This window comes from Canis lupus, chromosome 6 (assembly GCF_011100685.1).
Source record: "Canis lupus familiaris isolate Mischka breed German Shepherd chromosome 6, alternate assembly UU_Cfam_GSD_1.0, whole genome shotgun sequence".
NCBI lineage: Eukaryota > Metazoa > Chordata > Mammalia > Carnivora > Canidae > Canis > Canis lupus.
Window position 1 is genome coordinate 12,124,676 of NC_049227.1, and position 11,918 is coordinate 12,136,593.

At 49.2% G+C, this 11,918-nt stretch overlaps 1 protein-coding gene across 22 annotated transcripts in view; it reads right to left on the minus strand.

Moving 5' to 3' along the window:
• ZNF12 (zinc finger protein 12) overlaps positions 1-9,430 on the minus strand; it is a 43,361-nt gene extending 33,931 nt beyond the window's left edge. For 20 of the 22 annotated variants that reach the window (XR_005360619.1, XR_005360618.1, XR_005360622.1 and 17 more), the window contains exons 1-2: positions 2,453-2,609; positions 2,107-2,202 (exon numbers count right to left, since the gene is read on the minus strand). Coding sequence is in view for 17 of the 22 variants with exons in the window: in XM_038539509.1 (XP_038395437.1) it covers positions 2,107-2,202; positions 2,453-2,594 (238 nt within the window). In the remaining 5 variants the exon portion in view is untranslated. Of the gene's footprint in view, positions 1-2,106; positions 2,203-2,452; positions 2,610-8,289; positions 8,355-8,457; positions 9,118-9,213 lie in introns of those variants that run through there. The other 2 variants (XM_038539499.1, XM_038539500.1) reach the window with 2 other exon arrangements.
• Positions 9,431-11,918: the final 2,488 nt, after the last annotated feature.

Below are 11,918 nucleotides of genomic sequence, written 5' to 3' on the forward strand. Positions count from 1 at the left end.
AAATGGAAGATAACATCTGACAAAGAATACTTTCCACCTAGATCTACAGTATGAATTCCAAACTGGGTTTATACTAGTCTACAAAGAATAACTTCTGCTCCAGAAAAACCAAGCTATTTGTTTGGCAAAGAGTGTCATCTGATATACCCAAGGGGGCTTGGGTGTGTGTGTGGAGGAGGGATCAACACTGGGCACCACACCACTTCATAATCACTTGGGAGAGATGGAGTACTATCTCAGGCACCATTAGCTTCTTCTGAGATTGCTGAGGTGCCAACAACGCCCAGCTAACCTTCAAACATAAGTCTCTGCTCTTATTGTTTTATTCAGTTCACTGGACCACCACCCTGATATACTCAAAACCATTCAGGGAGTCTCCATATTAAAAAAACAAAAACAAAAACAAAAACATAAATGTCTCAAATCCTTTCTCACCTCATTAGTGCCATCTCCCCTTAAAACTGAAAATAATTACTCTCCATGCAATGACTTTAACAGCGGTTCAGCTGTGCATCAGATCATCAACATTCCACATGAAATGCTGAGTTTTAAATTACACCATGCAACTCTCTTAAGCAAATCCGGTCTCTTAGAAAGTATGATCCTATTCCATATTTCCTTTAAACTCTTAAGTAGAAATCAGAGCAGTTGCTCTTAACCTGAATCCCATGCGTATCTTTCAGTCACCTGCAGAATAAATGGGGATGTGACTTAGGCATGCATATTTAGAATTGCTTATAAATTATTTTCCAATAGATGGACTAGAAAGTTCTTTCACCCGCCTGGCTCCTGATACTCAAATGCAGACTACACATTACATACTAAGGGGCAAGGGGGAACATGCCCTTCTCTTTATGGGATTATAATCTAGGGAAGAAAGAAGCTCAAGCAAAAAATATGTACTACCAAATAACAGATTACTTGATCAGACTTAACTTTTTTCAAGGTCTGGCCATGAGGTGGTCACCTTAGGAGAAGGAGCAGACTGGAATAATGATAAGAGCTAGGAGGGAAAATGTGGAGGAGGGGGTGGAAATGCTGAGTTCCGTCTGGAAGGATGTGTTGTTATCTGCCAACAGAGCACACCCCTCTGAGGTAAAGCTCCAGGGACAATGAGCACATCAACAGAAGGCATTTAGGAGTGAGGGCCCCATGGAGTTTAGCAAGAGTTCTGTGAAAACACAGGTAGCACAGGGAAGAGGAGGAATCAACAATCCCTCCAGAAGTGGCAAGGAGTCACTGAAGGCTCCTCCTGGGCAGCCAGTGACAAGGTCCCCTGGAAACTCCAAAGAACACATCCTGCCAGTGCCCTGAGCAACTACCACAGGAGATATTGGACGGGGGACAGGGATGGTAAAGCATCAGACAGTCAAATAACAACCCTAAGGACAGAGGTAGGAGGAGCACTTTGAAGAACTCAGAAACCAGAACCCACTGAAGGGGGAAGTAGACCTTTCAGGAAAAGGAATCATAACTCCTATGTACCACACTGAGTGTCACAGAGGACAGGATGCTAGTTGAGCGCTGGGACAGAACAGTAAGAGACAAGAGGGGCAGGCAGGAGACCCAGACACTGCTGTCACCAAACATAAGGCCTGGTTCTCAGGGAGGATGAGCAGCACCCAGGCATAGTGCCACACAACTTCCTGTCTCAGGCTCAGGATGGGGTTGAGAATTTGCCCTCGGAATAGTGAGCTGTGAAACCGGGGACAGAAACCAGTGTGAGGCATTTCACAGAAAAGAGGAAATAAAAAGGAAGGTGGCAAGAACCGAAGAGTCCCATTAGTTACTTTTCAATGACAGATTTATGGACACCTGAAAACAAAGAACCCGCGACATCGGGTGGCTGAAAATGCTGTGAGAGCAAGTGAGACGTGAGGCATGGGGGAAGGGGGACGTGACTGGTGAGGGCTCTGGGAAGGGGCACACATGGCAGTGCTCTGCAAACCCAGATTCTCATAAGGAAGAAGGTGCTGGGAGCGGGACCCAGGCTGCCAGAGCACACAGATGACTGTGTGTAGTCACTTCTGCAGCTTTGGGGCCATGAAGAATCCCCGGGAAAACCCTTCCAAAGCACCAATCTCCGCACTGCCTGCACTAACACACCTGGGTAACTCTGTGGTAGGAATTCTCCTCCTACTATCCATGGCTCTTCTCCTTGCTCCAACTTGATGATAACTTCCGGTTTGATAATGTGACAGCCTGTTAACAGAAATGAAAGAGAACTTGAGCCTGACTGCAGGGCTGCTGGGTCTCTGTCATCTGAGGATGGTGCTGCCTCATGACCAGCACCACACTTAGAACCTTTCACTGAGGAGGTAGAGACCAAAATGCCCTGCCTGGTCCCCAGAACAGGCCACTCACATCAGTCCCATCAAATTCAAAGTGAAAGTCGGCACATTCGAGGGAAATCCTGTGTATCTTAGCAATAGAGAAAGCGGGCTCTCCTTACCCACTGAGACAAGGTGGTTGTAGTTCTCCAGCATCACATCCCGGTAGGTGGTTTTCTGCTCAGGGTCCAGCTGCTGCCACTCTTCCTGGGTGAAGTCCACAGCTACATCCTTGAATGACACTGGCCCCTGTAACAGTACCATGATCAGAACTGGATAAGGTGAAGGCATATGAGGACGACAGCTTTCCAAGCTCACTGGTGAAGTTAACTATAAACACTGTATACCTTCTTTATTGTGGAAAGAAAACAAAGATATCAGAAATATGCCAAGATAAGTTCATTCAGTATACACAAAAAAGAAAATACCATCTTGCACTATAAGCCCGGAACAATCCTGGCTGCTGGGGACCCAAAGGCCACCAGATACAGCTCCTGCCCCAAGAAGCACAGGTCTGACCGGCACTCATAGAAATGCAGGATGCACTTTACTCCTCCTTTCTGCTCCCATAATATTATCAATGTTAGCTCCCCTCTGACCTCTCCTGCTGCTCCTTCTGTCTCCTTTACGAGCTTCCCTGTTCTCTATGTCATCCTGAAGTTAGAGGGCCATGGCTATTTTTGGTCCTTTACTCTTTCCTGTCTGCACCCTGCTGTGACCCTACAGGACCTCATGGCTTTAATTCCCATTTATATGTCAGCATGTCCCAAATGTATACCACCCACCCAGACTTCGCTCTTAAACTCCACACACATGTCCCAGATCCAAACTCAACAGCCCGAAATTCAACTGCTGGTTCTGCTCACACCTGTTCCTCCTACAGCTTACAGGAGCTGATCTGCTATACTGGCCACAACCAAGCAACAAGCAAGCTCGGCAAGAAACATTCCAGTTGTGTATTTTATTGCAAGGTAAGCATACACAGATCTGATCACGGCTGCCATATGAATTGTCAGCAATTGTTTGGTTCAGCTGTTCCTAATTCCCAGCCAGGGAATTCGGAATCCCCTTTCTTCCCATTTACACATTCCAGGGGGCCAGGAGCACAGTTCTGAAGAGGGCAAACAGCTCATAACAGACCCAGAGGCTGCCCAAACCAGACCTTTAAATGTGGGTCGTCTTCTTCTCTTTTTTTTTTTTTCTTCTTCATCTTTTTTCTTAAAGATTTTATTTATTTATTCATGAGAGACACAGAGAGAAAGAGAGGCAGAGACACAGGCAGAGGGAGAAGCAGGCTCCATGCAGGGAGCCCGACGTGGGACTCAATCCCGGGACCCCAGGATCACGCCCTGGGCCGAAGGCAGTGCTAAACCGCTGAGCCACCCAGGGATCCCAAATGTGGGTCTTCTGAATACTGTTCCATTCAAATACACTGGCCATTATAACGTCCTGCAGTATCACTAACTCTAAGATAAAACTAATAGTAAGGCCTTTCACATAACATAGTACCCGCATCAAATGGGCTAATCCATGGAAAGCCCTCAGCAAAGTTCTCTGGATATAATACATACTTCTCAATGACACCTATCTATGTGTTACTGTTGACCATCTGTTATGCGTCTTATTGCTCTTTTCAAATAATGACAGGAACTAATCAGAAGACACAGAAGTTTAAGCAACTAAAGGCAATGCAGGTATCAAGCTTATGCAGCCACCAAGGAAAAAATCATAAAGCAGTGTCAACGTGCTGTTAACAAAGAGGCCCCATGGATTCTGACAAAACATTGAGGAAGGAGTGGTGCAGAAGGCAGTGAAGGGAAAGGCGTGTCAAGGTCAGGGGCCATTGGAAAGGACCATATACTCTTGATGACAACTGGAAATCTAAGCTTCTTGATGTGGGACGATCAAAGAGTACAGAATGTGTCCTGTTGGCAAGATCCCCGAGATGCCTGGTCACTGGAACCTGTTATTCTCCCAAGCTCCAGGTGAGAGGACATCCAGGGGCCACGTTCTGCTGGCCTGGGAAGGGTAAAGGTGCTGGGGTCAGAGCACCAGCTGCTGGTGGGGCACTGAGCACTTTATAAAGTGGTCCCTGCCCAATCCAAACCAATGTGTGTGCAGAACTGGCCCAGCCTGGCCTCAGAAGATGGTCTCGCAGAGCAACAGTGAGCAGGTCTTTGAGGAGCTCTGCCCACCCTTCATTCAGACATCTCCAGCTAAGCCTGTGGCCACCCTGATGAAGATCGGAGCCCAAAACTTCACAAAATGTACAATTTACAAGGGTATTTTTTAGTGCTTGCATTTCTGCCTCATTAGGAAAAAAATTTTTTTAAATGATAGTTTTTGTTGTTTATGATGCACATAAAATACACACACTGTTGCTGCTTAAAAACAGCATTATTGTGAATGTTCCAAACTGAGTTTCTCTTTACTGATTGGTGTGAGTCACTTGGCAAGTTCACACTCACATGCAAAGGGAGGAGAAAACTGTATTGTTCTTTCTCCAGCTTCAAGCAAGCAGCTTTACAAATATTTGAAACTCAAAGAAAATGGGCTTCAGAAAACCTGATTAACGAATTAAGAAGCCAGCCAGAACTGCAGATATTTAGGGATTTAGGTGTGTTTCAAAAGGGAACAAACCTTGATGTCTTAAAAGAACACTGAGTATAATTAATATTCCAGAGATAGCTTCATAATCAAGACCTCAGAGCTGGCTACGTATCTTCACAGAAGCTAGATCAGATGTGTGAGTGAGGATACTCTGTGACTGTCTCAATTTGACAGTGCTGCTCCCTCCCCTGCCATGGGGTCGGGAGGAGGGGGTGGTGGTAGTTGTGATTGATGACAGGTTTTCTTTCCCCTTCTGAGATTCCTTTCACAAGGAAAGGTAAAGCACTGGCACTGCACCAGTAAACTGAGAAAGAATAGACCTCAGAGGAGTCTAGACAAAAATTCAAGCACAAAGAGACTCTAAAAAAGAGCCTCTGTGTGCCACAGCCACCTGTGCGTGTCACAGACGTCACTTGCATTGCTGGGACCCAAACAACAGAGACAGCAAGAGCCTCCTGGGGCCAGAAGACAGTAGTCCACGGGGCCCCACCGAGCCAGACTGCTGAACATCCAGGAGAAAGGACATTCTCGGACACACGAGGCCCTCCAGAGTTCGGAAGTCAGCACACTACGATGTGGCCTATCCAAGGAGAACAACTGCAGCCATCCTCCAGAGCCAGGAGAGGAAAATAAAATCTAGAAGGAAGCATGAGAGCATAAATTCCTCCCCACTTGCCACCATTGACTGTGAACAAAGCCATGGCACCAGTGCTGGCTGAGGAGGGTACTCTGAAACTAGGAATCCTATCCTCGCAAACATGCTCACCTTGAGAAATTTTAAAAATGTATAGTATGCAACTCATCAAAATGAAAATATTAAAAAGTTAAATGTTAATGCTGAAATGAAGTTAAGTTTTCTACGTAATGAAGATACATAGCCAGCTCTGAGTTCTTTCAGTAATGCCAAAAACACTGAAGTTTGGAAGAAAATGTTTACTAATGTAATTCAAGCAGGAAAAACATACAAATGTTCAAGTCTACTGTGTAAGTCATTAAGAAAAACAAAGAACAGTATTGTGACAGAAAGCCTGGCAGTGGGCATGAGCAAGCACTTCACACAAAAATCGAAACGGGCCCATCTAAAAAAGCCACAGGTTGTATGACTCCAACTGAACAACTGTATGAGTCCTTTGAACAATGCAGAGCTTAGGGACACTGACCCCACAGCTCAAAGTCCACATACAACTTTTGACACCCCCCCCCCCAAATTAACGACTAACAGTGTCCTGCTGACCAGAAGCCTTACTGGTAACATAAACTTGATTAACACGTGCTTAGTATGTTATGTGTGTGATAAACTGTATTCTTATGATTCAGTAAGCGAGAAAATAGTAGGAAAATATCTTTATTGGTACTATGCTGTATTTATTGAAATAAATACATGTATAAGTGAACCCACACAGTTCAGGCCATTCTGGAAAGGGCAAAATTATACACACAGTGAAAAGATAGGTAAGGGGAGGGAGGAATGAATACGTGGTACCCAAGGAAGGAGCTTTTAGGGCGGTAAACATGTTCTGTAGGATACTGTCATGGTGGACACACGCAATTATACAGATGCAGGACCCAAAGTGCACAACACAAGCCGTGACTTCTAACATTAATGACAGGCTTCAGATAATAACCCATCACCACTGACCCACCCAAGGAAACAATGTACCACACGAAGATGTTCACAACAGCGGGGAACTGAGACAGGGAGGGGTTGATGGTCTCCCTGTACCATCTGGCTAATTTTCCTACCAACCTAAACTGCTCTAAAAAATAAGCTTACTAATTGAAAAAAAAAAAAAAAGAAACATCTTCCAAACATGTGAAAATATACTTAAGCTCACTGGTGATTAAGAACAAACCCAGGGCCACCCACGTAGTATCAGGGCCTAGCCCAGCTAGAACTCTCTGTGTCTCACCAACAAGCCAAGCTTGCTTCCCCGCCCCCAGTCCCCACATCCACATTTCCTGCCACTCACTCAGGGAGCCCCTGAGGTGCTTTCCGAACGGTGGTAAAGCGATGTGATTAACATTTATGGAGAAATGCTCAATGTGGAAAATATACTTGAGCCAGCAGAGGAAGGAAGTAGCATAGAACAGAAACTTCTTTAATGGTCCATGGATGAAAGAACGAGCAATTTTAATGTGGCAAGAAAGGGATGAAGGGGAAGGGAGAGAAGCCACTTACAGGTACCAGGTACCACAACAACAAGGATAACACAGGATGGAGAAAGAGCTCAGAATGAATCCCATTCTTCTGGACAGAGTGACAGGCAAGGTAATGGAACAAAGGGCGGCCGGGGACAAGAGCAGAAGGCAAGGGCAGGGGGCTGCAAATAATTACTTCTGGATCTACTGGATCTATTAACCTGAGGTGTCCTCTGGACAACCTCCATGGAAACGCTGGCAGGTGGCCACACAGAGGCATCTGGTCCACATGGGAGAACTGACATAGTGGGCGGTTCAGAGCACTGGAGGGTGAGGTCCGACAGGTGTAAAGCAAAAAGTCATGAGTGGGGGTGCAAGAAATGACATATGGAGAGGTCAGAAGCAGCAGTCAGGAAGAGAGCAGGAGAGGCTCGTCACTGAAACCAATAGGGCAGACTCTGCAGAGGGAAAAGGCGGCAGAGTGGTCAAAGGCAAGGAGTGGCTCGACCAGGTCAGGTTCCGGGGAGGGGCTGGGCAGAACCGAGACTGTAGGCTATGGGAAAAACATGAGTGGGAAATAAGCAATCCTTGCCAGAGGTGTCACTGCCCAGTCTGAGAGGCAAATCAGACAGATGATCAGAGAGAAATATTTAGTGAGACTTACTGGAGGGTGGGAAGTCCATTCCTCGAGATTCCTCATCCTACCCCTGGCTTGAGCAGTAAAACCGATGCACTTATGGGATGCTCTTTTAGTTACCAGAGAAAGTATGCACTGGGAGCTCCCTGGACAGTATGCCTCCTTTACATGAGGCAGAAGTAAGGCACCACTGGCCATGGTTTAGGGACTGTCACTTAGAAAGCCTGTTCACAATTACAGCAACACAAAGAAATCGCAAAATGCACAAGAAAACAAAACTGTTTCAGCAGGTACGTGTAAGTCAAGCAATGAATAGTATTTGTCATTTTTTGAAACTAATCTCAAGCACAAGCAGCGTTCGTACTTTACCTTTAAGGGCTCTGAAGGATCATGCTATCCACACATATGAACATGACAGAGGTGCTTGCTGCAACTCTGGCACTCCACGTGCTGCCCAACCACACCTCTCTTCCCCTTCTACCTTCGCATCCCCACCTTAAAATCTGAACTCCTCACCTCGTAGGGAATATTATATAAGCAAGTGTGGAAAAATTCATAAACAGAAACACTCACCACAGATTTATTCATTTTCTACTGCTCTTGGAAAAACACAGAGAACAGTGAAAGTAGGAGCACACCTGGAGAAAGAAAAGAGAAGTAATGAAGTTGTGTGAGATGGGGATTGCCAAGGAAAGTACTCTCAAGAAACATTCCTTAAAGGACACCTATGTGACAACATACCTTAAAACCTTCAGAAGTGACTGGAAGAATGAGGGGGCATCTACCACTCTGCAGCTCCCACCTGACCATGTGGCAACTGAGTGAATATGCATCTGTCTCACTAGTGAACAAACACTAAATCATACTGAAATGATCCTCTACCATTAAATACAAGATAAAACAAGATAGCCTCTTACATTCACCTATTTTCTTACTACCTCCTTTAACTACTTAGATCAGGACAAGGTGCTCTCGGCAAAGAGGTGGACTCAGGCACGATGTTTCAAAATTATTCACAAGAACTTAAATGTGCTGCTGTAAGGATCATTTAAGAAACTTATTCTGTGTAACAGTAACAGGGCGGCCAGCACGCGCGCCCAGGAGCTCAGGCCCGAGAGCAAGCCCACCCACGGACCCCGTCGCCCTGGACAAGCCGCCTCCCTTCTCAGGCCCAGGCTCCTCTGTCAACCAGGCAGCCGCAGCCCGGCCCTCCTCGCACACCGGCCCTGCGCTCCACCGGCAGATGCCCCAGGGCACAACGCAGCCGGCTCCGCACACACTCCTGGGCGCTTAGAGACCCGTCTGCAGGCTGGACAGGGCGACGGCGCAGCAAGCGGGGGACGGGGCAAGGGGAGGCGGGAGCCCCTTGCGCCCCCGGGAAGCCGGGACCCCACGAGTCCCGCGTCCCGGGGGAGCGCCCATCCCTCCCCGCCCGCGCGCACTCTGGCCGCCCGGAAGATCCACAACCGCCAGGAGGCCCGCGAGCGCACGACCTACCCCGTCGGGACCCGCCGAGCTGCCCCAAGGCTCGCGAGGGATCCGGGGCGGGGGCTGCTCCTCCTGCGCCTCCCGGGGCCGCCGTTCCCGGGGCGCCGGCTCTGGAACTAGCGCGCAAACTCACTTCGGGCCGACCACCCTCCGGGGCCCCAAACGGCCGCCTGACGCCTCGCCGTCCTGCGGCCGCAAACCGGCCGGACCCGGGCCCCGCCGCCGCCGCCGCCGCCGCCGCCACTCGACCGCCCGGCTCCTCCGGCCCAGGCCCGCGGGCTCCGGGGCTCGCGCTGGGGGGATCCCGCTCGCGCCTCCGCCCGGCCCGCGCGGACCCGCGCCCGCTGGGTGCCGGCCCGGCCGGACGGCGGACAGCCCCGCGGGTACCGGGGAATCCTCGGCCGCCGGAGGCCGAAGCCTGGGAACCGCGGCGAGCGGTGACCTGCGCACGCACAGGAAGCGAGAGCAGCGCGGCCGCACTGCGCCTGCGCCAACACGCACACAGGCCGAGCTGCACATGCGCACCACGGCGCCGGCGTGCGGCCCGGGTCCTGCGGGAGCCCCCTGGGGGAGCGGCACAAACACCCGGACTCTGTTTCCCGGGAGTCCAAGCGCCCACACGCTAGGGGACGTCTCGAAAGTCTCCACCTCCTCGGGTGGGTAAGAAGCACCGTGCTCAGAGGATTGACCATCCGGACCTACTGCCCGATGTCCCAGTCGTCTTCGCTCCCGTGAGGAATCGAGGAGACGTGTCGCTTCTAGCAGCGGCTGTGCCTGCGTCCTGGATCCCTGGTCCTTTCCTTGCCCTGAGGTCTGTCTGTCGGCTTGGCACGGAGACTTCCACAAGCAGGAGAGGACGGGGAAGGGTGCACGTGTGCACGTCACTGAACTTTGACAAGTTGCACCAACACACTGGGATACGATTACTACTCAGCGAGGACATAAGAGAGGCGCATGGTTTCTCCAAGAAAGGAGAAGGCAAATAGAAAAGGTAGCTTGTCCAAGTTGCACAACGAATGCAAAGTACAGACTGTGGAACAACCGGGTTTCACACACACACAAACCCGAACCATATCCCTGGGAATTTGCCCGTCCGACGAATTAAATGTCTGTTAGGTTAAAGTGCCATGTTTTGACGAGGAGGTCCTAAGGACAAGGATTGAGCAGTATTTTGGGGGAGAGATTATATAACGGCGCGCCTGGCCAAGTGCTTCTTCGACGCCGCGGGGTGGTGGAGATTAAAAGGAGAATCTCCCGGTCGCCTGGGTGGCTCAGCAGTTGAGCGTCTGCCTTGGGCTCAGGCGGTGATGCCCAGGTCCAGGGTGGAGTCCCGCATCGGGCTCCCTGCAGGGGGCCTGCTTCTCCCTCTGCCTGCCTCTCTGCCTCTCTCTGTGTCTCTCAGGAGTAAATAAATCTTAAAAAAAAAAAACAAAAAACAAAAACCTTCTCCTGCCATCCAGAAAATCCTCTCCACAAATATAGAAAGAAGAGAACGATTGTTATGTTGGTTTAAACGATTTATTTGAGAGAGAGAGGGGGAGAGAGAGGGCGTGAGAGCAGGGGGAGGGGCAGAGGGAGAAGAAGAGAGAATCCCCAGCTGACTCCAGGCTCAGCCAGCAGCCCCACGGAGGGCTTCATTCCACAACCCTGACATCCGGACCTGAGCCCAAACCAAGAGGCAGCTGCTTACCTGGCTAAGCCACCCAGGCCCCCCATCCTACCGTTAAATAACCTTTAAACCAGACTGTGTCGCACATCACAGGCAAACCACTAACAAGTTTGCAAGGAGAACCCGGAGACTTGTCTTTCCTTGTAGCTCAGCCCATAGTTCTCATCCTAAGTGGTAAACCTGTTTCACACCTACAGGACTCGTCAGCACCATTTGCTATGCATTTTTTCATAGTTCATCCTAAATTCACCTGGTAATCGGGGTGCTGGTCCATCCTAGTTGTCTCTGTGTGAAGGAGGAGAAAAAAGTTCTTACCTTTCTCTGTCAAGCAGGTAGTTTACAGCTCATAGCAAGATGCCTAGAGACCATGCTTACCCCCTCCCGGAGACACAGAGGGACACTATCTTCCTTGAGGTTTACAGGTCAAAGAGATGGCTCCCAGGCCCTTAAGAACAACCTTCCTGGGTTGTAATGTGGGCAATACAATTGTTCAGCTTCAAACGATATTTAGATACATATGAGATCAACAGAGGAAGTATTTATATTACAAGTTTACTCAGGTAATGCTTTTATCTTTTTAAAAGATTTCATATTCCTGAGACACACAGAGAGAGGGAAGAGACATAGGCAACTGGAGAAGCAGGCTGCCTGTAGGGGGCCTGTTGTCGTGTTGTGGGACTCCATCCCAAGACCCCAGGATCACACCTGAGCCAAAGACACCCGCTCAACCAGAGCCACTCAGGTGCCCCACTAACACTCTTATGTTTTTGTGGGTTTTTTTTTAAGATTTTATTCATTTGTTCAAGAGAGACACAGAGAGAGAGAGAGAGGCACAGACACAGGCAGAGGAAGAAGCAAGCCCCCGGCAGAGAGCCTGATGCAGGACATGATTCCAGGAGCCCGGGATCACGACCTGAGCCTAAGGCAGATGCTCAACGACCGAACCACCCACGGCCCCCCGCCCGCCGCCCCCCCCCCCCCCGTAAATCTCTTCTAAAAAGTAACAGTAAGTACTCTTTTATACCAATGAACGGGCACATAACCC